Consider the following 26,471-nt stretch of genomic DNA (forward strand, 5'->3'; position numbering starts at 1 on the left):
GGTCCCACTACTAGAGAACAGCAGCAGTGACATCACTAAGCTCTGCTCATGCCCCAAGCCGTGTGCGCAGAGCTGGAGTTGACAAGATTACCAGAGATCCCCGGAACAAGATGAGTACTGTTGTCATCAGCGTCACCTGCACTACCTGTCAGTACCAGCAGGTGACAGATTTCCTTTAACATTTTTTCCTGCTATACCAACTGATTAGATTGACAACTGAATGTCCCTACTAAATAACACCATCAACCCTGAATGACACTCACACCATCCCACTGACAAGAGGAATGGTGAAACCTAGTTGTAAGTTTATTCATAGACTGAGGTGGAACAGTGGCAGCACAACACAGATCTATTAAATTAAAAAAATTGGGTTGGGGCAGGGCAAATACACACCAAGACAGATACGGTAGTGGAGCTGACACTCTGTTCAGGAGTTCATAAGGGTGTCGAATACAACAATGAAGCAAACAAAAAATGAATACATTTAATACTCCAGGCAGAAGGCTGGAGACATGTCAATATACTGTAGCCATGTAGTTTAGAGGCAAGCTTTGACTGTACTTTAGGTTTTGCCCAGAGAAGTACTTTAAACGCACAGACTGATATAGCAGATGTGGTGAATTGCCTAATGTTAGCACCCAACAAATCAGTTCCCACCTTCTATGACGACCAAGGCATTCAATCCACACTGTTAAAGTTTGATCTACATTAGAGGTCCCCTTTATCTTGCCACAAAACATGTTGAGTCTAAGACCAGTTGAAAGGAATTTTGTCATTACATTTTAATACCATTTTTTAAACTAGGAAATATTAGAACATTTGTATGTTAACAATTACAACTTTTACATTGGTCCATTATACCATTGCATGTGACCATACAGTCAGGAACAATTTACATATGCAGGGAGGCGTAAGGCACAATAACCTAGTCAAAACTTTGTCAGATGGCAAGAGTTAAGTTTCACTTCAGTTTAATGTGTCAGTAGAATGTGAGGTCTACGGTCTTACATGACACCATCTTCACCACATAGAAAAGATCCTGTTTGTTACCCTACCTAGTGTCACTGCACTTAAAAGCAAGAATGCTATGTAATGAAGAGCACAAACATCTGGAACCAGAACTGCCAAGAACAGTCTTAAAAATGTAATACTGTTTTATTTGCTTCAAAAACATTTCAGCATTCTAAACATAAAAAAACAAACAGAACAATGCAATATGTAAGCGCAGTATGTTCCTGGACTCTGCAAACCTTTACTTAACCCTCACTTGAGTCAGTGAAGATGTGCCTACAACTTTAAAAACTATAGCACCTAAATGAAAAAAAAAAAACCATACACTTCATGCCAGCTGAACTCCTCTCAACAACTAAACGGCATAATGCTATTTCACTATATACAAAAAAAAAAAAAAAAAAAAATTGCTAACATGACGCCCAATGTAGTGTAAGTCTTTGTGTGCATGCTTTGGGTCCAAGTGGCAAACCCTTTAAAAGGGGATATTAGAATCCAGGGATGTTCTTAAACCCTGAGGTACCAACAGCTCCAAAAAATATGCACCATAAGAATTTGTCTAGTTTACAGATTAGATATGTACAGTTTACAACCCAGGATCTTTTTCTAACCAATAATCATTAAAGTAACACCTTAAATTAAAAAAATATAAGAAAAAAATGCTTGAAACATTTTTAAATGCTTTGATACACCAACAGCAAAAGTGCACAGAGTGAGGAGAACACTAGAGCGCCTGTCTGGTTTAAAAATGTTTGGGAATATGTACAACTTTGATACAGTTTCAGAATGCTCCATTTACACACACGGCTACATAGTGTAAAGCCAGTTACAACTCCAAGAGCATCTTTGTGAAACTATGATGCAATAACCAAATTTTTTTTTTATTCAATTAGACCTAATATGGGCAGTCAACCATCTTAAGATGGCAGCCAGGTGGTTCCCCTACTCTATGATATTCACATGGACAGAATATACAACTTCATTCATCATCATCTTCGTCATCTTCTTCCTCTTCCTCGTCATCCTCCTCATCGTCATCATCATCCTCCTCTTTTTTCCGGACCATTTTAGGAGCAGCTTTAGGAACATCAATCTTTCCTTTGGACTTGTAATCTGCAACATCCTTGAAGAACAGAATAAAGATGTAAACAACTTAGTAAACAGACATGTGGTTTAAAGTTGGATTTATGTAGAACAAAATAAAAATATATTAAGGGGGGGAAATTACCTTCTCATACTTCTCCTTCAGCTTCCCAGCCTTGCTGTTATAGGGTTGTTTCTCACTATCACTCAGGTTATTCCACATCTCACCAAGCTTCTTTGCAACATCACCAATAGATATACCAGGATTTGTGGACTTTATCTTGGGACGGAATTCTGAGCAGAACAAGAAGAATCCAGAACTAGGAAATAAGATGAAGACCGGTTAGGATCATGTCCTCAGTTATTTAAAAACATCCATCTTTACCAACAACCTAAAATACTTACGGTGGCCTCTTAGGAGCATTAGGGTCCTTCTTCTTCTTGCCTCCCTTAACTGGTCCAAAATCTTTCATTTCTCTGTCATATCTGACTTTATCTGCTTTTGCCAAGTCATCGAACTTTGACTTCTCTTTTGCAGACATGATCTGTGAACAAAATAAAAATGAAGTGTCACTAAAGGGGGGGGGGGAGAAGAACCCTATACCTGTAAAGTTAATAAAGCACTGTACCTTCCATCTTTCAGAACATTTCTTAGAAAACTCTGCAAAGTTGACTGGGATTTCCGGATTCTTCTTTTTGTGTTCCTCACGACATGTCTGCACAAAGTAGGCATAAGCAGACATCTTGCCTTTTGGCTTCTTTGGGTCACCTTTAGCCATGTTGAATCTGCAAAAAAAAAAATAAAAAGAAAAAAATATATATATTAGAATGATCAGGTAAAATAAAGATTGGCATAAAAAATGCATTTTTATGATTTAAAATTGATTCTGCTGTATCTTTAAATGTACACTTTATCCTTTTCAATTGTTAAAAAAAAAAAATTATATAAAATAAAAATTAGAATATCTCTCAAAGATTAGGAGATTCTTAGATTTTCTTCCAAAAAGAGCACCACTCCTGACCTCAGGTTGCGTGTGGAATTACAACTCCACTCACAATGGAACTGGTAAACAATTCCACAGACTGAGGACAAGAGTGGTGCTGTCTGAAAAGCAGATTTGCTTTTCTAATACTGGATAAAAATGTAAAAAAAAAAAAAATTCAAAAAAAAAATTATTAATTAATATTTATTAATTACATTTATTTATCTATATCTATCGCTATCAGATTTATGGTGCAGTACCATGTTAAACTGCAGGGGACACTAGTGATTGACTAAGCTAGAATCCAAACAAAATAGTAAAAAAAAAAATATATATATATATTTTTTTTTTTTTAAAGGATGACCATTTCAAAGAAAATGTTTTAAGAGTATAAAAGTGGCCAATACTGAAAAAATTTAAAAAAAATTGTAAATAAAATGAAATAAAAATATTGTAGTAAAGTGTTGTCCATGAGTAGAGTTGTGAGGTAGAGTCGGGGATTTCCCCCCTGCCCCGCCATCTTTCCCTTTCTCCACACCCAAGGTCACTATGTGCAGATAATACCCCTCCGGGGGCAGGTTCGGGGGTAGCAGTAGCCCGGGCTGGGGGCAGCAGTGGCCGGCCGAGTTCCAGGCACAGCCCCAGTCAATGCTGCACTGGGAGGGAAAAGCACGACAGGTCACCAAGACACCAATAATTCATCTTCCATTTTGTGAAATGCTTCTTCATGAAAGAAAGTGCCCCTAAAATGCCGTCCTGGAGAGCCCCCGGGGGGTATTTGTGTGAGGGGGGAGCCCTGGAGGGGGTAACTGGCCGTTCTTGCCCGCCGTGTGGGTATATAGTGTGGCTATGGAGTATATATAGGAGACTGGCTGTTCTTCGCTATGGGCTCGCTCTCCATTCACTAAAATGGCTTCTCTCTCTCTATGCATAGACACAAGGCAGCCTGCAATACACACACTGCACTCACCCACTACACCGAATACACAGGCGGATAGCTCGGCTGGATAAGCTCCGATCACGCCGTATAAGGTACCGACGGAAAGAACGGACTCAGCTCTATCAGAACCGGTGGTCGATTTCACGAGGGGCCCCCCTGAAGGCGAACAAGAGGCTGTTTTTCGGGGCGCCCCCCTCCTCCTCCCTCCTTGCTGAGGCTTAGCGCAATCCCCTGTATAACAAAGAGCCGTGTTCAGCCATTACAGGCGGCAGCCGGGGAGGGGGACGGCGGCGAAAAAGTACAAGAACGGCCGGACACCGGGGAAAACAACGACAAAACCGACATGACTGGACAGGGCACCGTTTGGGCAACACGGAGGGCTAGTTTTGGAAGAGATTAGCAGATTCCTGCGGGAGGGAGGGCAGGTTAAACAGCCGGGAGTGCGGTTGTCGCCGCTCTGTAGCACGAGTGTTATTGAGGGAAGCATAGGGCACAGCTGCAGAGAAGGGGAGAACCGGCATGGGCATCCGAGGGGGCACCGACACCCAGCACCCCCACAACGGGCTGAAAGAGCCGGGTACAGGGGTGACCTCCCTCCCCCATCCCCCCTCCTTCCTCTTAAGACAGGGAAACAACAAGGCAGAGGATGACAGGGACAGCCATGTTAATGCAGAGAACAGTGCCATGCAACTCCGGGTGCCAGCCGACAGCCACATATTAACCCCTGCAGCCCCACACAAGAGCCCACCCTCCATTATACACAATTGCCTCATACACGTTATATAGACATAACAGCAACAAGAACAAAAAAACATCACAATGCCCCGCCGCGGGCACCAGACGGTTAATCGGCACAGAACAGTCACTTATTACCACAACCGAATAGAACTGGAGCAGAATTATATTTATAAATTATAAGAAAAGATCAAGTGACTCGGACAGAAAAGAAAAAACATCGGACAGCCATGCGGGTCACAAGGACCATACCACAGACACACAGGGGTAGGGGGGTGCCCGGGGTGAGGCTGGCATGGGCCCCGGTGCAGGAGCCGGCCGCCGCGGGACGTACCTGTATTGTTCGTTCTAGTGTGATCCTCCGTGTGCACGCCGCTCACTAATGCTGCCTCACAGCCTCGCGCTAGCTTACTACGAGAGCGCCCTGATTGGCTGTAGCACACTCCCCCGTTTAAAACAACCTCCCAGCCTGGTCATTGGGCCGGAGCCTTATGAATACTAACCACGCCCACTCTTCACATTGGACGACAGCGCGTCTACGTCATTCATTCAAAAAGATCACCCGCCTGCGGGATGCAGAGGGTGAAGGCGCTAAACAGTGGAGTAGTGTGTGTCGTAGTGTTTTCATATCGGGATATGTATGGTGACGTCACGCTGTGTGTGCACACTGTAAACACGGCGCAGTGAGGGGCGCTGCTTTCCGCTCTTGTCTCACTCATTTACATGCGTCAGCCTATGGAGATGAGGGGCGCATATAGTCAGGGGGTCCTGTATAGCTGGACGTAGCATTTACATAGCTGGTTACACCGGGGGGATCGCTCTCTGCTCGCTGTACACGGGGATGGACGCTGTTTACCTCCTAAGTAAATTAGCCACGTGGTCGGGGCCGCACTGCTGGCTACTGCTGGCTCTCCAGCGGCAACTGTCCGAGCATGCTGGGAGTTGTAGTTTCACAAGATCTAAGTCTCAGGTTGCAGACCACCGAATGAAGAACAGACCTAGAATACTATTTTATTATGATCATAGTCATCCCCAGTCTGTAGCAAAACTACAGTTCCCATCATGCCCCGACAGCTGCAGGCGATCTGCGCCCTAAAACAACATGCAGTCATCTATAGACACCGAAGATCGAGGAAGTTATCTGTGATAACAGATCTACAAGATCTGTGTAAGGTCTACAGCAGGGCTCAAGTCCTGCAGGAACTCATGGGAACGGAGTTCCTGCAGTTCCCATTAGCAGGAATCTAGCACGACTTTAAGGGTTACTCCACTCCTAGACATGTTATCCCCTATCCAAAAGATAGGACCCTGCAATCTCGGCTGCGGCACCCCAGACATCCCGTGCAAGGAGCGAACTTCGCTCTGTGCCAGATGACTGGTGATGCAGGGCAGAGGCTCGTGATGTCACAGTAATGCCCCCTCAATGCAAGTCTATGGGAGGGGGCATGATGGCCGACACGCCCCCTCCCATAGACTTGCATTGAGGGGCTGTGACCGAGAGTCATGAGGCTCTGGCGATGCACCCAACGCTCTAAACGAATGCCGGGAGCAGCAGGGACCCCCGGGATCAGACATCTTATCCCCTATCCTTTGGAAAGGGGATAAGAGGTCTAGTACCCCTTTAAGTGGACATCTAGGGTGAGTTCCCACACTTTTTTTTCCCCAGGACTTGACCCCTGGTCTACAGTAGTGGTTTCCAAACTGTAGATCTCCAGATGTTGCAAAACTACAACTCCCAGCATGCCCGGACAGCTGGGAGTTGTAGTTCTGCTACATCTGGAGGGACACAGTTTGGGAACCACTGGTCTACAGCTATGATCCCCAATCTGTGCAAACTACAACTCCAGAATAACCTGACAGCCTTTGGCTGTAACTGTGGTGTATACCCTAATTCTGAAACCTTGTGTTTCTGTAGGCTGAGAGTTGTAGTTCTGCCACAAATTGGGGATCACCAGCCTCCATCTGTAAATAGTTTAGAAGAATAGTCTCCAAACTGTGGACCTCCAGCTGTTGCAAAACTACAACTCCCAGCATGCCGGTGTACCGGCATGCTGGGAGTTGTAGTTTTGCAACAGCTGGAGGTCCACAGTATGGAGTCCACTGGTTTAGAAAGTGGCCATGATGATTTATTACAGCCTTCTACCAAGTGTAAGGGTATGATCACACTTTGTAAACCTCCTTTAGATTTCCACTTTGTTTTTCCTGGTGTTTTTTTAACCCAAAAAAATGACACATAAAACTGCCCTGTTATTTGGCTCTCCCAAGATGCAGTTTTTGTGGCGTTTTTTTTTTTCTTTCCAAAAATAGTTGATTTTAGTTTCTAAGGTTTTTACCCTGTATTATATCATGACAGGTCATGTGATACTTTGATCAGGTGGCTTTATGGCTTTTTTTTTTTTGCTCCCATAGACTTGTGGTGGCTGGGTGAGGCAATAATGTTACAGGGTCTGGTGGTATCAACCCTTGGTTTGTCGTGACGCCAGGATGCGGTTGTTTTGTGTAGAAGGCCCTGCCGACAACTGTCCCAAAAACGGCAGGATAATAAACGGAATGTCTACAGCAGGATTTATGAGATAACTGGAACTTTTACTCAACTTCTTGTGCAAACAGTCTTTACAAATAAACAACGGTAACCAGGATGCAGGTTCCTCACAGGCTTTGCTGGGACTAATAGTCTTGAGCTTTAAGCAGGCCAATTATAGGATTTGAGTTGAATAGTAGTCACTAAGAATTTGTAGACAGAGCTTGATAACTCACGGTTTTGTAGTGGCTGCTGCTTCCTTAGGCTTTGGTCTAGGTGAGATCTGGGAACTAAGAGCAGGAACCAAGAAAAGAGAACGAATTTAGAGACTGCAGCCCCTTATATACTAGGGGGCTGGACTAATCCCATTGGTTGTCAAGCCTGGAGGTCCTGAACCCAGAGAACCCTGGGTACATCACATGACATTATCACATGACCCAGGAAGGTCCTATACATTTATACAACTTTGTACATAACTTTATACATAACGGCCAAAATACACTATGGGGGAGATTTATCAAAACCTGTGCAGAGGAAAACTTGCACAGTTGCCCATAGCAACCAATCAGATCGCTTCTTTCATTTTTATGAAGGCCTGTGAAAAATGAAAGAAGCAATCTGATTGGTTGCTATGGGCAACTGGGCAAGTTTTCCTCTGCACAGGTTTTGATAAATCTCCCCCTATACCTTTATAATGCATTATGCGAGGCGAGTAAAGTGTAAACCCTGCCGGAGAACCCTGTGGAATGGAGAGACTCTAACTGAGGGGACTTAAGACAGGGACAGGACACCACAGACTTCTATATTTTGTCCAAAAAACGTCCAAAAAGTCTCAACGTGTTGGAACTTTGGAAAACTGCTACTGGGCCCAAAAGAAGAACGCCAAAGATGAGTGAAAAAAAAACAAAAAAAACATATTTTATAAATCCTTATTGGCTTTAACATAACTTTTGGCTATGGCTTTAAAAAAAAAAAAAAAAAAAAAAGAAAGAAAGGAAGGAAGGAAGAAAAAACGCTGTGTGGTATTTGCGTTTTTTATTTTATTTTTTTTTTTTTGGGGGGGGGGGGGAGGGTTTGCACACAAAAAAAGCCTTCGTCTTCTTTCACACATACTATTGTATACATTTTTTTTGCAGTCTCTATAATAGGGGGAGATCTATCAAAACCTGTCCAGAGGAAAAGTTGCTGAGTTGCCCATAGCAACCAATCAGATCGCTTCTTTCATTGTTGAAAAGGCTTCTGAAAAATGAAAGAAGCGATCTGATTGGTTGCTGTGGGCAATTCAACAACTTTTCCTCTGGACAGGTTTTGATAAATCTCCCCCATTGTCTCTTTCCCTCCAAAATAGTGAGTATTAGTACATGCTGGGTACTTTTGGTGGCATTTAACCAGTTGTGGTTTTCCCATGACAGGTTATATTACACGTGATTCAAAGATTTCTATTAAAGAATGTGAAAAATATGCCACAAAAATGCAAACACACATTTACACATGCATTTTTTTTTTTTACACGTTTTTATTTTTTTTCCAACCTAAGAAGGTCTATGAGAGGAAACATGCCACGAATTGGGTGAAAAACACAGTTGGGGGAGATTTATCAAAACCTGTGCAGACAAAAGTTGCCCATTTGCTCACAACAACCAATCAGATCACTTCCTTCATTTTTATATCACATAATATTGATCATTATAACTTTCTAGGTATGGCAAGGCCCCATTCACACTGGAAACTCTGAGTTGAATTTTCACGTCGGTTTAAGGGTATGTTCACACTACAGAGTGTGAACGGAATCTTTGCTTGCAGAATTCCGCAAGCGGAGAGTCAGACTGGCAGCCGGCTGTAGGACCGGGCGGTACTGCGCCGTCACCATTGACGGCTATGCAGTGCTCGCGTACTTCCGCGCAAAGAATGAACATGTTCTTTCTTTGCGCGGAACTATTTCAGCGGCGGAATTGTCTGCCGCTGAAATTCCGCAGTGTGAATGGGTTTTGCGGAAGACCCATTCACAATGATGGTAATGTTCACTGTGCGGACTTTTACTTGCGTAATTCCGCTCGCAGAATTCCGCAGGGATTCCGCAGTGTGAACATACCCTTAATGGGAGTCTGCTGCTTAGTTCGCACTTTAGAAGTTCTGTTGGTTCTGTTCAGAACTTCCGACTCAAATTTGAATTCTGTCTGTAGAAGTGCCATCTGTCAATGGGGCGGTACTAATGTCCACAGCAGATTACGCTAATTTCGGACAGAACGGACCAATGAGATTCCTTACTGAATTTCTTCAGTGCGAATGGAAGGTACACTGAGGAATTTCCGCCTGTCTGCCTGGAATCATTTCAGTGCGTATTTTCCGCATGCACAAGTTCAATGTTCTGGTGTAATTTTCTGAGCGGATTTTACGAGCAGAAATTCCGGCTTGAAAATTCTGCAGTGTGAATGGGTGAACGGAAAAGCCATTCACTCTCATTTTATCTTCATCTAACGAAATTTCTGCCCAGAATTTCAAAGCACTTATATACTATCTTGTAAGGCATAAGCAAAAAAACCTTAATTTATTTTATCTGCTTCATATAGAGGGCATTATGTATGGATAATAATATCAGAAGTGTCCATGTCCTTTAGGCCAAGTTTCCACTTGGTTTTTTTCTGGCAGTTTTTGGATATCTGCCACTGCAGTTTTTGAGCCAAAGTCAGAAGTGGATCCATAAGGGAGGAGAAGTGTAAGTCCTTCCTTTATATGTCCTATTCTTTATGGATCCACTTCTGGCCTTGGCTCAAAAACTGCAGTGGCAGCCAGTATTCCAAAAACTGCCAGAAAAAAACCAAGTGGAAACTTAGCCTTACTGATTTGTTTTTTTTCTAAATGTATCTGTGGTGCACAACAATTGCACCGTAAACTTTTCCATTTTAAATTCACCTTTTCATTAACCCCCTATTGACAGAGCCCTTTTTTCTTTCTTTTTTAACATTTATTTATTTATTTTTTGCCAAAAAAAAACAAAAAAATTATTATTTGTGTGGAGAAATTGAAAAAAACAAACACAATTTTGCTCATTTTGGAAGGTTTTGTTTTCACGCTGTACACCTTATGTTAAAATGTCATGTATTTTTTTCTGTGGGTTAATACAATTAAAATGATATCCATGTTTAAATTCTTTTCTATTATTGTACTGCTTTTAAAAGCCTTTTTATTTTTATTTTTTTACAAAATAAGTATTTTAAAATTGCCCTATTTTGACCACCTACAACTTTAACATTTTTCCGTATACAGAGCTGTATGAGGGCTCATTTTTGCGCCATGATCTCTTGTTTTTATCGGTATACATTGCTTTTCAATAGTTTTTTTTTATTTAAAAAAATCTTTTGGAATGTAATGTGACAAATTTATATTATATTTTGATGCAGACATTTAGTACAGACATTTACGCACGCGCCAATACGAAATATGTTTAAAAAATAATTTTATTTTTTTTATCCTTTTTGGGTAGTAAAAGGGGCCTGTTACGCCGAGCGCTCCGGGTCCCCGCTCCTCCCCGGAGCGCTCGCTTCACTCTCCCCGCGGCAGCGCTCCGGTCACGTCCTCTGACCCGGGGCGCTGCGATTCCGCTGCCAGCCGGGATGCGATTCGCGATGCGGGTAGCGCCCGCTCGCGATGCGCACCCCGGCTCCCCTACCTGACTCGCTCTCCGTCTGTTCTGTCCCGGCGCGCGCGGCCCCGCTCCCTAGGGCGCGCGCGCGCCGGGTCTCTGCGATTTAAAGGGCCACTGCGCCGCTGATTGGCGCAGTGGTTCCAATTAGTGTGTTCACCTGTGCACTTCCCTATATCACCTCACTTCCCCTGCACTCCCTTGCCGGATCTTGTTGCCTTAGTGCCAGTGAAAGCGTTCCTTGTGTGTTCCTTGCCTGTGTTTCCAGACCTTCTGCCGTTGCCCCTGACTACGATCCTTGCTGCCTGCCCCGACCTTCTGCTACGTCCGACCTTGCTTTTGCCTACTCCCTTGTACCGCGCCTATCTTCAGCAGCCAGAGAGGTGAGCCGTTGCTAGTGGATACGACCTGGTCACTACCGCCGCAGCAAGACCATCCCGCTTTGCGGCGGGCTCTGGTGAAAACCAGTAGTGGCTTAGAACCGGTCCACTAGCACGGTCCACGCCAATCCCTCTCTGGCACAGAGGATCCACTACCTGCCAGCCGGCATCGTGACAGTAGATCCGGCCATGGATCCCGCTGAAGTTCCTCTGCCAGTTGTCGCTGACCTCACCACGGTGGTCGCCCAGCAGTCACAACAGATAGCGCAACAAGGCCAACAGCTGTCTCAACTGACCGTTATGCTACAACAGTTACTACCACAGCTTCAGCAGTCATCTCCTCCGCCAGCTCCTGCACCTCCTCCGCAGCGAGTGGCCGCTCCTGGGATACGCTTATCCTTGCCGGATAAATTTGATGGGGACTCTAAGTTTTGCCGTGGCTTTCTTTCCCAATGTTCCCTGCATCTGGAGATGATGTCGGACCTGTTTCCCACTGAAAGGTCTAAGGTGGCTTTCGTAGTCAGCCTTCTGTCCGGAAAAGCCCTGTCATGGGCCACACCGCTCTGGGACCGCAATGACCCCGTCACTGCCTCTGTACACTCCTTCTTCTCGGAAATCCGAAGTGTCTTTGAGGAACCTGCCCGAGCCTCTTCTGCTGAGACTGCCCTGTTGAACCTGGTCCAGGGTAATTCTTCCGTTGGCGAGTATGCCGTACAATTCCGTACTCTTGCTTCAGAATTGTCCTGGAATAATGAGGCCCTCTGCGCGACCTTCAAAAAAGGCCTATCCAGCAACATTAAAGATGTTCTGGCCGCACGAGAAATTCCTGCTAATCTACATGAACTTATTCACCTAGCCACTCGCATTGACATGCGTTTTTCCGAAAGGCGTCAGGAACTCCGCCAAGATATGGACTCTGTTCGCACGAGGCGTTTCTTCTCCTCGGCTCCTCTCTCCTCTGGTCCCCTGCAATCTGTTCCTGTGCCTCCCGCCGTGGAGGCTATGCAGGTCGACCGGTCTCGCCTGACACCTCAAGAGAGGACACGACGCCGTATGGAGAACCTCTGCCTGTACTGTGCTAGTACCGAACACTTCCTGAGAGATTGTCCTATCCGTCCTCCCCGCCTGGAAAGACGTACGCTGACTCCGCACAAAGGTCAGACAGTCCTTGATGTCTACTCTGCTTCTCCACGTCTTACTGTGCCTGTGCGGATGTCTGCCTCTGCCTTCTCCTTCTCTACAGTGGCCTTCTTGGACTCTGGATCTGCAGGAAATTTTATTTTGGCCTCTCTCGTCAACAGGTTCAACATCCCGGTGACTAGTCTCGCCAGACCCCTCTACATCAATTGTGTAAATAATGAAAGATTGGACTGTACCATACGTTTCCGCACGGAGCCCCTTCTTATGAGCATCGGATCTCATCATGAGAGGATTGAACTTTTGGTCCTCCCCAATTGCACCTCGGAAATTCTCCTTGGACTTCCCTGGCTTCAACTTCATTCCCCTACCCTGGATTGGTCCACGGGGGAGATCAAGAGTTGGGGGTCCTCTTGTTCCAAGAACTGTCTAAAACCGGTTCCCAGTAACCCTTGCCGTAACTCTGTGGTTCCTCCAGTAACCGGTCTCCCTAAGGCCTATATGGACTTCGCGGATGTTTTCTGCAAAAAACAAGCTGAGACTCTACCTCCTCACAGGCCTTATGATTGCCCTATCGACCTCCTCCCGGGCACTACTCCACCCCGGGGCAGAATTTATCCTCTCTCTGCCCCAGAGACTCTTGCCATGTCCGAATACGTCCAGGAGAATCTAAAAAAGGGCTTTATCCGTAAATCCTCCTCTCCTGCCGGAGCCGGATTTTTCTTTGTGTCCAAAAAAGATGGCTCCCTACGTCCTTGCATTGACTACCGCGGTCTTAATAAAATCACGGTTAAGAACCGCTACCCCTTACCCCTCATCTCTGAACTCTTTGATCGCCTCCAAGGTGCCCACATCTTCACTAAATTGGACTTAAGAGGCGCCTATAACCTCATCCGCATCAGAGAGGGGGACGAGTGGAAAACGGCATTTAACACCAGAGATGGACACTTTGAGTATCTGGTCATGCCCTTTGGACTGTGCAACGCCCCTGCCGTCTTCCAAGACTTTGTCAATGAAATTTTTCGTGATCTGTTATACTCCTGTGTTGTTGTATATCTGGACGATATCCTAATTTTTTCTGCCAATCTAGAAGAACACCGCCAGCATGTCCGTATGGTTCTTCAGAGACTTCGTGACAACCAACTCTATGCCAAAATTGAGAAATGTCTGTTTGAATGCCAATCTCTTCCTTTTCTAGGATATTTGGTCTCTGGCCAGGGACTACAGATGGATCCAGACAAACTCTCTGCCGTCTTAGATTGGCCACGCCCCTCCGGACTCCGTGCTATCCAACGCTTTTTGGGGTTCGCCAATTATTACAGGCAATTTATTCCATATTTTTCTACCATTGTGGCTCCTATCGTGGCTTTAACCAAAAAAAATGCTGATCCCAAGTCCTGGCCTCCTCAAGCAGAAGACGCCTTTAAACGACTCAAGTCTGCCTTTTCTTCGGCTCCCGTCCTCTCCAGACCTGACCCTTCCAAACCCTTCCTATTGGAGGTTGATGCCTCCTCAGTGGGAGCTGGAGCTGTTCTTCTACAAAAAAATTCTTCCGGGCATGCTGTCACTTGTGGTTTTTTCTCTAGGACCTTCTCTCCAGCGGAGAGGAACTACTCCATCGGGGATCGAGAGCTTCTAGCCATTAAATTAGCACTTGAGGAATGGAGGCATCTGCTGGAGGGATCAAGTTCTCCTGTTATTATCTACACCGACCACAAGAACCTCTCCTACCTCCAGTCTGCCCAACGGCTGAATCCTCGCCAGGCCCGGTGGTCTCTGTTCTTTGCCCGATTTAATTTTGAGATTCACTTTCGTCCTGCCGATAAGAACATTAGGGCCGATGCTCTCTCTCGTTCCTCGGATGCCTCAGAAGTTGAACTCTCTCCGCAACACATCATTCCACCTGACTGCCTGATCTCCACTTCTCCTGCCTCCATCAGGCAGACTCCTCCAGGAAAGACCTTTGTTTCTCCTCGCCAACGCCTCGGAATCCTCAAATGGGGTCACTCCTCCCATCTCGCAGGTCATGCGGGTATCAAGAAATCTGTGCAACTCATCTCCCGCTTCTATTGGTGGCCGACTCTGGAGACGGATGTTGTGGACTTTGTGCGAGCCTGCACTATCTGTGCCCGGGATAAGACTCCTCGCCAGAAGCCCGCTGGTTTTCTTCATCCTCTGCCTGTCCCCGAACAGCCTTGGTCTCTGATTGGTATGGATTTTATTACTGATTTACCCCCTTCCCGTGGCAACACTGTTATTTGGGTGGTCGTTGATCGATTCTCCAAAATGGCACATTTCATCCCTCTTCCTGGTCTTCCTTCTGCGCCTCAGTTGGCTAAACAATTTTTTGTACACATTTTTCGTCTTCACGGGTTGCCTACGCAGATTGTCTCGGATAGAGGCGTCCAATTCGTGTCTAAATTCTGGAGGGCTCTCTGTAAACAACTCAAGATTAAATTAAATTTTTCTTCTGCATATCATCCCCAGTCCAATGGACAAGTAGAAAGGATTAACCAGATCTTGGGTGATTATTTGCGACATTTTGTTTCCTCCCGCCAGGATGACTGGGCAGATCTCCTCCCATGGGCCGAATTCTCGTATAACTTCAGGGTCTCTGAGTCTTCCTCCAAATCCCCATTTTTCGTGGTGTACGGCCGTCACCCTCTTCCCCCCCTCCCTACTCCCTTGCCCTCTGGTCTGCCCGCTGTGGATGAAATTTCTCGTGACCTTTCCATCATATGGAGAGAGACCCAAAATTCTCTCTTACAGGCTTCATCACGCATGAAGAAGTTCGCGGATAAGAAAAGAAGAGCTCCCCCCGTTTTTTCCCCTGGAGACAAGGTATGGCTCTCCGCTAAATATGTCCGCTTCCGTGTCCCTAGCTACAAGTTGGGACCACGCTATCTTGGTCCTTTCAAAATTTTGTGTCAAATTTATCCTGTCTCTTATAAACTTCTTCTTCCTCCCTCTCTTCGTATCCCTAATGCCTTTCACGTCTCTCTTCTCAAACCACTCATCCTCAACCGTTTTTCTCCCAAATCTGTTCCTCCCACTCCTGTTTCCGGCTCCTCGGACATCTTCTCGGTCAAAGAAATTTTAGCTGCCAAAAAGGTCAGAGGGAAAAATTTTTTTTTAGTGGACTGGGAGGGTTGTGGTCCTGAAGAGAGATCCTGGGAACCTGAGGACAACATCCTAGACAAAAGTCTGCTCCTCAGGTTCTCAGGCTCTAAGAAGAGGGGGAGACCCAAGGGGGGGGGGTACTGTTACGCCGAGCGCTCCGGGTCCCCGCTCCTCCCCGGAGCGCTCGCTTCACTCTCCCCGCGGCAGCGCTCCGGTCACGTCCTCTGACCCGGGGCGCTGCGATTCCGCTGCCAGCCGGGATGCGATTCGCGATGCGGGTAGCGCCCGCTCGCGATGCGCACCCCGGCTCCCCTACCTGACTCGCTCTCCGTCTGTTCTGTCCCGGCGCGCGCGGCCCCGCTCCCTAGGGCGCGCGCGCGCCGGGTCTCTGCGATTTAAAGGGCCACTGCGCCGCTGATTGGCGCAGTGGTTCCAATTAGTGTGTTCACCTGTGCACTTCCCTATATCACCTCACTTCCCCTGCACTCCCTTGCCGGATCTTGTTGCCTTAGTGCCAGTGAAAGCGTTCCTTGTGTGTTCCTTGCCTGTGTTTCCAGACCTTCTGCCGTTGCCCCTGACTACGATCCTTGCTGCCTGCCCCGACCTTCTGCTACGTCCGACCTTGCTTTTGCCTACTCCCTTGTACCGCGCCTATCTTCAGCAGCCAGAGAGGTGAGCCGTTGCTAGTGGATACGACCTGGTCACTACCGCCGCAGCAAGACCATCCCGCTTTGCGGCGGGCTCTGGTGAAAACCAGTAGTGGCTTAGAACCGGTCCACTAGCACGGTCCACGCCAATCCCTCTCTGGCACAGAGGATCCACTACCTGCCAGCCGGCATCGTGACAGGGCCATTTCATTTTATATTAGGGGAGAGACTTTTTCACTTTTTTTTTTTTTTACATTGTTCATGTCCCCATAGGAGACTATTTATAGCAATCATTAGATTACTAATACTGTTCAGCGCTGATCAGTATTAACGGCAATCTGCTGGAAGGCAGAACAGAGAAGAAGACCCCAGGATGATGGCCAGAGCAGATGAGGGGACCTCCATCTGCAATTTTGGATGATTGGATCCCTGCGGCAGTGCCGCGAGCAATCTGATCATCCATTACGAGTGCCACATTGCCCCAGATGTGTGATCACAATATCTGAGGGGTTAATGGCGGGCATCACGCAATCGTTGATGTCCACCATTACTGGTGGGTCCCTGGGTGGGTCCCTGGCTGGGATCTGTATGATGCGAGCACCACTCTTGTGCTAGCATCATGTACAGGAAAAACTTTTTTTTATATATCAACTGGCTCCAGAAAGTTAAACAGATTTGTAAATTACTTCTATTAAAAAATCTTAATCCTTTCAGTACTTATGAGCTTCTGAAGTTAAGGTTGTTTTTTCTGTCTAAGGGCTCTCTGATGACACGTGTCTCGGGATCCGCCCAGTTTAGAAGCAAATCCCCATAGCAAACCTCTTCTAAACTGGGCGGATCCCAAGACAAGCAGAGAGCACTTAGACAGAAAAGAACAACCTTATCTTCAGAAGCTCATAAGTACTGAAAGGATTAAGATTTTTTAATAGAAGTAATTTACAAATCTTAAAATTAGGTGCAGCTCACAACAGAAGGACCGAGGTAATTAAAGCTATAGCCGGACCCCACTGGCAACAAAATAACAATAAATAACAAAAAAAATAGCTTATACCTCTAGGACCTCACCAATTTGGTGCATAATGATAAGGGTGGAGATAAATTAGAATATAACAGCGTTAGTCATAAAATATTTTTAATTAAATATAAATAAAATAATGACAAATTGTGGGATTATCACTAGATAGTGCCAGTTTAATGTGTTAATTTGTCATTATTTTATTTATATTTTATTTATATTTAATTAAAAATATTTTATGACTAACGCTGTTATATTCTAATTTATCTCCACCCTTATCATTATGCACCAAATTGGTGAGGTCCTAGAGGTATAAGCTATATTTTTTTTGCAATTTACAAATCTGTTTAACTTTCTGGACCCAGTTGATATATAAAAAAAAAAGTTTTTTCCTGGTTAACCCCTTTAAATGTACATCCTGGTTCATTAAGTGACAGGACACCAGGATGTACAGTTCCGTCCAAAGTCATTAAGGGGTTAAAAAACACCATTGAGACCTCATGCTTCTTTGGGCTGCCATCACACATAGTTTTTTTGTTTTTTTAAAGAAAATGCCACTGTAGTTTTTAACCGGTTACCATCTAAGGACGAGCCAGCTAGGGTATTCCAGCTTTTTTTTATATATCAACTGGCTCCGGAAAGCTTAACAGATTTGTAAATTACTTCTATTAAAAAATCTTAATCCTTCCAATAGTTATTAGCTTCTGAAGTTGAGTTGCTGTTTTCTGTCTAACTGCTTTCTGATGATTCACATCCCAGGAGCTGTGCAGCTCCTATTGGGATATTTTCCCATCATGCACAGCTCCCGGGACGTGACATCATCATTGAGCAGTTAGACAGAAATCTTCAGAAGCTAATAACTATTGGAAGGATTAAGATTTTTTAATAGAAGTAATTTACAAATCTGTTTAACTTTCCAGGAGCCAGTTGATATAAAAAAAAAGTTTTTGCCTGGAATACCCCTTTAATAGCCGACATGCAGCAATGCCGTAGGCAGCTATTAACCCTTTAGATCGCCGCTGTCAAAGCTTACAGCGGCATCTAAAGAGACCTTTAACCAGTCCCTGGTGGTCCAGTGGGATGGATCGCCCCCTCGCAGCACGATCGCAGGGGGGGCGATCCACTTCTGAGGTAGCTGAAGGGCTTACCTCTCTTCCTGTGCTGGCTGCGGCTCCCGCATTGATAGAGCACACATTTTAATAAGTTCTATGGAACTACATTGATCTGTATGAGGAATATAATGATTCCTCCTAAAAGTCCCCTAAGGAACTAATAAAGTGCAAAAAAAAAAAAAACACACATTAACCCCTTCCATATTAAAAGTTTGAATCACACCACTTTTCCCAAATTCCATATAAAAAATATGTAAACAAAATAAAAATATACATATGTGGTATCGCTGTGTGTGCAAATGTCTGAACTATAAAAAATATAAAGCTAATTAAGCCACACAGTCAATAGCGTTTATGTAAAAAAAATTAGCAAAGTCCAAAATCGCATACTTTTGGTCACTTTGTATACCCTAAAAAATGTATAAAAAGCGATCAAGAAGTCCCAACAAAACAAACATAGTACCGATAAAAACTTCAGATCACGGTGCAAAAAAGGAGCCCCCACACATCCCTGTATACGGAAAAATAAAAAAGTTATAGGGGTCAGAAGATGACAATTTTAAATGTACTAATTTTGGTGCATGTTATAATTATTTTTAGGTAGTAAAATAAAAGAAAACCTATAAAAATTTGGTATTTTTGTAACTGAATGGACCTATAGAATAAAGATACGCTGTCATTTTTACCAAAAATTGCACTGCTTACAATCGGAAGCCCCCAAAAGTTACAAAATGGCGTTTAATTTTTTATTTTACCCCACAAATATATTTTTAATGGTTTCACGGTAGATTTTGTGATGAAATGATTGATGTCATTACAAAGTAAAATTTGTGGCGCAAAGAACAAGCCCTCATATGTAGGTGGAAAATTGAAAGCATTATGATTTTTAGAAGGTGAGGAGGAAAAAATGAAAGTGCAAAAAAAAAAAAAATGTTCTTAAGGGGTTAAGCCACAACTGGATTCAAAAAGAATGGGAACTGCAAAGGAAGGACTTAACCCCTTAAGGACGCAGGGCGTACAGGTATGCCCTGACGTCTTGGCAGTTAAGGACTCAGGGCGTTCCTGTACGCCTGAGTCCCGCTATCAGGGTTAAACCCGTGGGTCCCAGTTGTTACAGACAGAAAGGACCGACGGCTAACGCCGAGCACCGCCAATCGGGCCGATGCCGGCATTAACCCTTTAGATGCCATGATCAAAGTTGTTTGCGGCATCTAAAGTGAAAGTAAAACTATTCCGGCAGCTCAGCGGGGCTGATCAGGACTATCTCAACAGAATCACGATGGCCCCATCAGCTTACTAGACGACATGAGGGTCCTCACCTGCCTCCTGGTCGTCCGATCAACTGCTCCATGCCTGCTCAGCAGGCGAGCGTCGATAACACTGATCAATGCTATGCTATGGCATAGCAGTGATCAGTGTATGCAATCAGAAGATTGCATTGTATAGCCCCCTGTGGGGCTTAACCTGTAAAGGACCAAGGGCATACCTGAGTCAGCTCCCTTTCTATAATGTGGGGCCACAGCGTGGCCCCAGGTCATAGCGGGTCGGGCTCTGCCTCTAACATCGGCCGGGACCCGTGGCTAATAGCGCACGGCACTGATCGCGGTGCCGCGTGCTATTAACCCTCTAGACACGGTGTTCAAAGTTGATTGCCATGTCTAAAGTGAAACTAAACTACCCCCGGCCAGCTCAGTGGTCTGTTCGGGACCACCGCTGTGAAATTGCGGCTTCCCGAACAACTGTAGGACACAAGGAGGGTCCTCCTACCTGCCTCCTGGTGTCCGATCGCCGAATGACTGCTCAGTGCCTGAGATCCAGGCATGAGCAGTCAAGCGGCAGAATCATTGATCTATGTTATCCTATGGGATAACAAAGATCAATGTAAAAGATCAGTGTGTGCAGTCTTATAGCCCCCTATGGGAGCTATAATATTGCAAAAAAAAAGTTAATATAGATCATTTAACCCCTTACCTAATAAAAGTTTGAATCGCCCCCCTTTTCCCATTTAAAAAAAAAAAAAACTGTGTAAATAAAAATAAACATATGTGGTATTGCCACATGTGGATATGTCCAAACTATAAAAATATATGTTTAATTAAACCGCACGGTCAATGGCTTACGCGCAAAAAAATTCCAAAGTCCTAAATAGCGTATTTTTGGTTACTTTTTATATAATGAAAAAATGAAGAAAAAGCGATCAAAAATTCTGATCCATACAAAAATGGTACTACTAAACGCCAAAAATGAGCCCTCATATCACCCCATACGCGGAAAAATAAAAAAGTTATAGGGGTCAGAAGATGACAATTTTAAACGTATAAATTTTGTATAGTAGTTATGATTTTTTCCAGAAGTAGGACAAAATCAAACCTATATAAGTAGGGTATCACTTTAATCGTATGGACCTACAGAATAATGATAAGGTGTCATTTTTACTGAAAAATGTACTGTGTAGAAACGGAAGCCCCCAAAAGTTACAAAATTGTGTTTTTTCTTCAATTTTGTCGCACAATGATAATTACAAAGAAGAATTGATGGCGCAAAAAATAAGCTATCATATGGATTTTTAGGTGCAAAATTGAAAGAGTTATGATTTTTTAAGGGTAAGGAGGAAAAATTGAAAGTGCAAAAACTGAAAAAACCCTGGTCCCTAAGGGGTTAAAAAAAAAGTAAAAATAAGAAAAAAGAGAATATATGTGAATAACCCCCCCCCCTAAAAAAGTTTGATTCACCCCCCTTTTCCTATTTTTTAAATAAAATAATGTAATAAAAAAATAAAATTATCATATGTGGTACCGCCGCGTACGTAAATAAAATATTTATTAATATTAATAAAAAGCGATCAAAAAGTCCCATAAAAAAAAATGGTACCGATAAAAACTACAGACAACAGCGCAAAAAATTACCCCTCATATAGCTCCGTACGTGGAAAAATAAAGAAGTTATAGGGGTCAGAAAATTACAATTTTAAACATACTAATTTTGGTGCATGTAGTTATAATTTTTTTAAAGTAGTAAAATAAATAAAACCTACATAAATTGAGTATCCTTGTAACCGTATGGACCAACAGAATAAAAATAAGGTGTCATTTTTACAGAAAAGTACCCTGCATAGAAACGGAAGCCCTAAAAATTAGCAAAATGGCGGGGTTTTTTTTTTTTTCATTTCACCCCACAAATAATTTTTTTTGTTCTGCCGCAGATTATGTTATAAAATAAGTAATGTCATTACAAAGTACAATTGGTGATGCAAAAAACAAGACCTTATATGGCTCTGCAGGTACAAAATTGAACACGTTATGATTTTTAGAAGGTGAGGAGGAAAAATAGTTTTGAGTCCTTAACCCCTTAAGGACCGGGGTTTTTTCTGTTTTTGCATTTTCGTTTTATGCTCCTTGCCTTTAAAAAATCATAACTCTTTCAATTTTGCACCTAAAAATCCATATGATTGCTTATTTTTTGCGCCACCAATTTTACTTTGTAATGAGATCAGTCATTTTGCCCAAATATCTACGGTGAAACGGAAACAAAAATCATTGTACGACAAAATTGAAAAATAAAACGCTGTTTTGTAACTTTTGGGGGCTTCCGTTTCTACGTAGTACATTTTTAGGTAAAAATGACACCTTATATTTATTCTGTAGGTCCATACGATTAAAATGATACCCTACTTATATAGGTTTGATTTTGTCGTACTTCTGGAAAAAATCATAACTACATGCAGGAAAATTAATACGTTTAAAATTGTCATCTTCTGACCCCTATAACTTTTTTATTTTTCCGTGTATGGGGCGGTATAAGGGCTCATTTTTTGCGCCGTGTTCTGAAGTTTTTAACGGTACCATTTTTGCATTGATAGGACTTATTGATCGCTTTTTATTCATTTTTAAATGATATAAAAAGTGACCAAAAATGCACTATTTTCGACTTTGGAATTTTTTTGCGCGCACGCCATTGACCGAGCAGTTTAATTAATGATATATTTTTATAATCTGGACATTTCCGCACGCGGTGATACCATATATGTTTATTTTTATTTTTATTTACACTGTGTTTTTTTTTTTATGGGAAAAGGGGGGTGATTCAAACTTTTAATAGGGGAGGAGTTAAATGATATTCATTCACTTTTTTTTTCCACTTTTTTTTGCAGTGTTATAGCTCCCATAGGGACCTATAACACTGCACACACTGATCTTCATCATTGATCACTGGTTTCTCATAAGAAACCAGTGATCAACGATTCTGCCGCATGACTGCTCAGGCCTGGATCTCAGGCACTGAGCAGTCATTCGGCGATCGGACAGCGAGGAGGCAGGTAGGGACCCTCCTGCTGTCCTGTAAGCTGTTCGGGATGCCGCGATTTCGCCACGGCTATCCCGAACAGCCCACTGAGTTAACCGGCATGGTTTCACTTTCGCTTTTAGCCGCGCGGCTCAGCTCTGAGCGCGCGGCTTAAGGGTTAATAGCGCGTGGCGCCGCGATCGCTGGGCCCGATCCCTATGACGCCGGGCCCGCTCCCGTGTAACCCCGCGTTATATCACGGGAGCAGGACCAAGGGCGTACAGGTACGTCCTTGGTCCTTAAGGGGTTAAAGGGGTACTCCGGTGGAATTTTTTGTTTTTCATCAACTGGTGCAAGAAAGTTAAGCAGATTTGTAAATGACTTCTAATAAAAAAATCTTTACCCTTCCAGTACTTTTTAGCAGCTGTATGCTACAGATGAAATTCTTTGCTTTTTGAATTTCTTTTTTGTCTTGTCCACAGTGCTCTCTGCTGACACCACTGTCCGTGTCAGGAACTGTCCAGAGCAGCATAGATTTGCAATGAGGATTTTCTCCTGCTCAGGACAGTTCCTGATACAGGCATCAGGTGTCAGCAGAGAGCACTGTGGACAAGACAAAAAAGAAATTAAAAAATAAAAGAATTTCCTCTGTAGCATACAGGTGCTAAAAAGTACTGGAAGGATAAAGATTTTATAATAGATGTAATTTACAAATCTGTTTAACTTTCTGGCACCAGTCGATTAAAAAAAAAAAAATGTTTTCCACTGGAGTACCCCTTTAACCCCTTCACGACCCAGCCCATTTTCACCTTCAGGACCTGGGCATTTTTTGAACATCTGACCACTGTCACTTTAAACATTAATAACTCTGGAATGCTTTTACTTATCATTCTGATTCCGAGATTGTTTTTTCGTGACATATTCTTGTTTATGTTATTGGTAAAATTTCACTGATATTTGCATCTTTTCTTGGTAAAAAAAAATCAAAAAATTTCATGAAAACTTAGAAAATTTTGAATTTTTCTAACTTTGAAACTCTCTGCTTGTAAGGAAATTGACATCCCAAATAAATTACATATTGATTCACATATACAATATGTCTACTTTATGTTTGCATCAAAAAATTGACAAGTTTTTACTTTTGGAAGACATCAGAGGGCTTCAAAGTTCAGCAGCAATTTTCCAATTTTTCTCAAGATTTTCAAAATCGTACTTTTTCAGGGACCAGTTCAGGTTGGAAGTGCATTTTAAGGGTCTTCATTTTAGAAATACCCCATAAATGACCCCATTATAAAAACTGCACCCCCCAAAGTATTCAAAATGACATTCAGTAAGTGTTTTAACCCTTTAGGTGTTTCACAGGAATAGCAGCAAAGGAGAAAATTCTAAATCTTCATTTTTTACTCTCGCATGTTCTTGTAGACCCAATTTTTGAATTTTTACAAGGGGTAAAAGGAGAGAAATCGCCCTAAAATTTGTAACCCAATTTCTCTCAAGTAAGTAAACACCTCATATGTGTATGTAAAGTGTTCGGCTGGCGCAGTAGAGGGCTCAGAAGGGAAGGAGCGACAATGGGATTTTGGAGAGTGAGTTTTTCTGAAAGGGTTTTTGGGGGGCATGTCCCATTTAGGAAGCCCCTATGGTGCCAGAACAGTGGACCCCCCCCCCCACATGTGACCCCATTTTGGAGACTACACCCCTAATGGAATTTAATAAGGGGTGCAGTGAGCATTTATACCCCACTGGTGTTTGACAGATATTTGAAACATTGGACTGTGCAAATGAAAAATTTTATTTTTCATTTTTACAGACCACTGTTCCAAAAATCTGTCAGACACCTGTGGGGCGTAAATGCTCACTGCACCCCTTATTAAATTCCATGAGGGGTGTCGTTTCCAAAATGGAGTCACGTATGGATATTTATTGTTTCGCGTTTATGTCAGAACTGCTGTAACAATCAGCCACCCCTGTGCAAATCGCCTCAAATGTACATGGTGCACTCTCCCTTCTGAGTTTTGTTGTGCGCCCCCAGAGCGCCCACATATGGGGTATCTCCGTACTCGGGAGAAATTGCATTACAAATTTCGAGGGTCTTTTTTCCCTTTTACCTCTTGTGAAAATGAAAAGTATGCGGCAACACCAGCATGTCATCAGCTGTGATCATTTCTACTACTACCCCATGATGGGAGCTGTAGTACCTGCATTAATAGATCGCAACTAGCGTCACCTCTGACACCTGTTGCGATCTGTAAAAGTACTACAGCTCCCATCATGGAGCACAGTGTGCTCCATATTGGGAGTAGTAGTAGAAATGATCACAGCTGATGTCACTCTAGACATCAGCTGCGATCATCCTGTATAAAGTATAGATGCAGCCGGCCGCTCTTCTAAGGTCCCTGCCATATATGTCCTAATATTCATATTCCCCAGACATTTGTGATTAGCTAGAACCCTCTGGCCAATCACATCTCAGCGGGAAATATGAATATTAGTAAATATACAGCAGTACAGGGGACCAGAGAAGAGCGGCCAGCCTATACAGTATACAGGAGGATCGCCGTGGCTGACAAATGGGACAGCCGGGCGATCTGACAGTGAGTCAAAGTACTACTACTCCTATCATGGAACAGTGTGTTCCATGATGGGAGTAGTAGTACTACCTAAAAAATTTAAAAAATAAAGGTTAAAAAGTCAAAAAAACACAAATACACTTTATTAAACACATTATTAAAAACATCCTTTTTTTTTTTACATCCCTACAGCATCCTTTTTTTTTTTCTGGTACCCAACAAAGGGTACCAAAAAAACGCCAAAGTGCAAAAAAAAGCTATTTCCACATAAAGCCTCAAACACAAGAAAAAACGCCAGAAAAAAAGCCAAGAACGCAGGGAGTTTTTTCTGGCGTATTTTTGGACAAAAAAAATAAAAATAAACACTGCAAAAAACTCAGTGGAGACCCAGCCTTAATCAGTGTTTAGGCACATAAGGGGGGGGGGGGGGGGAGATTATCATTCTCTGTAGACAATGGCCGCTATTTATCATTGTCTTTAGACAGTTTTTTTGTGTCTAGTAAAGGCACAAGCAGGGTTTATTTGCGCCTTTTTTGTGCCTTTTGGTTTACACATTTCTGCTGATTTTGAGTTGCAATCCACTCATTTTGGCGATACACATGATATGGAAGGGTTTTATGAACTGCGCCTTTTTGTGAAAAGGCGCAAAAAAAGGCGCAACTACACCAGCCCAGCCTCTAAAACTACACCAGCCCAGCCTCTAAAACTACACCAGCCCAGACTTTGCGTAGCTTTTTTGGTATACGTGAAGAGAGAAATTTCTGAAAATGTGACCTGCACAAAATTAATCAAATGCTCTGTGACCATTTAATACATTTAATGCTCCTACACATTACAGCACACAAAACAAAGGGTGTAGAAAAATGCTTCACTTACACCTACAGGCCCAGATTTATCGAATAATGTCTACGGTAGAGCTATTTTCCCACGTTTATTTGGGTGGTGGGTTTGACTAGCGTGCATCTTATTTATCAAGAAGGTGCAGAAGGATGACAAATTTTGCGCAGCTCTGCTGTGGTGGGAAAAGCTCTACCACATACACTTTTTCTAGACGCTTGTGAGGGAGGAAAGAAGACACTTTCCTGGGTCCTCAATTTGGAAGGTTAGGTGTTTTTCATTACTTTCACAGACCTGCGGGACATTTTTACTTGCATTTTAGACGCTACAATCAAATTTGATTGCGGTGTCTAAGGGGTTAAAGCCAGGCATCACCGTGATCGGTGATGTCTGGCATTAGAGATGGGTCCTGGTGGCAGATAGCTGCCAGGACCACCCAGCTATGACTTGCGCTCA

General features: G+C 43.5%; 1 protein-coding gene across 2 annotated transcripts; it reads right to left on the minus strand.

Annotated features, from left to right (window-relative positions):
- Nucleotides 1-757: 757 nt before the first annotated feature.
- Nucleotides 758-5,226, minus strand: HMGB3 (high mobility group box 3). 2 transcript variants are annotated; one of them, XM_056540630.1, is made up of 5 exons: nt 5,087-5,226; nt 2,724-2,880; nt 2,500-2,639; nt 2,240-2,414; nt 758-2,134 (listed from the first exon to the last, which is right to left on the minus strand). In XM_056540630.1, the coding sequence occupies exons 2-5, from the start codon at nt 2,871-2,873 to the stop codon at nt 1,991-1,993; spliced, it is 609 nt and encodes a 202-aa protein (XP_056396605.1). In that variant the 5' UTR covers nt 2,874-2,880; nt 5,087-5,226; the 3' UTR covers nt 758-1,990. The 2 variants fall into 2 exon arrangements, with proteins under 2 accessions (XP_056396605.1, XP_056396606.1); XM_056540631.1 differs by lacking the exon at nt 5,087-5,226 and adding an exon at nt 4,048-4,196.
- Nucleotides 5,227-26,471: the final 21,245 nt, after the last annotated feature.

Source organism: Hyla sarda, chromosome 9, assembly GCF_029499605.1.
Source record: "Hyla sarda isolate aHylSar1 chromosome 9, aHylSar1.hap1, whole genome shotgun sequence".
Taxonomy (NCBI): Eukaryota; Metazoa; Chordata; class Amphibia; order Anura; family Hylidae; genus Hyla; species Hyla sarda.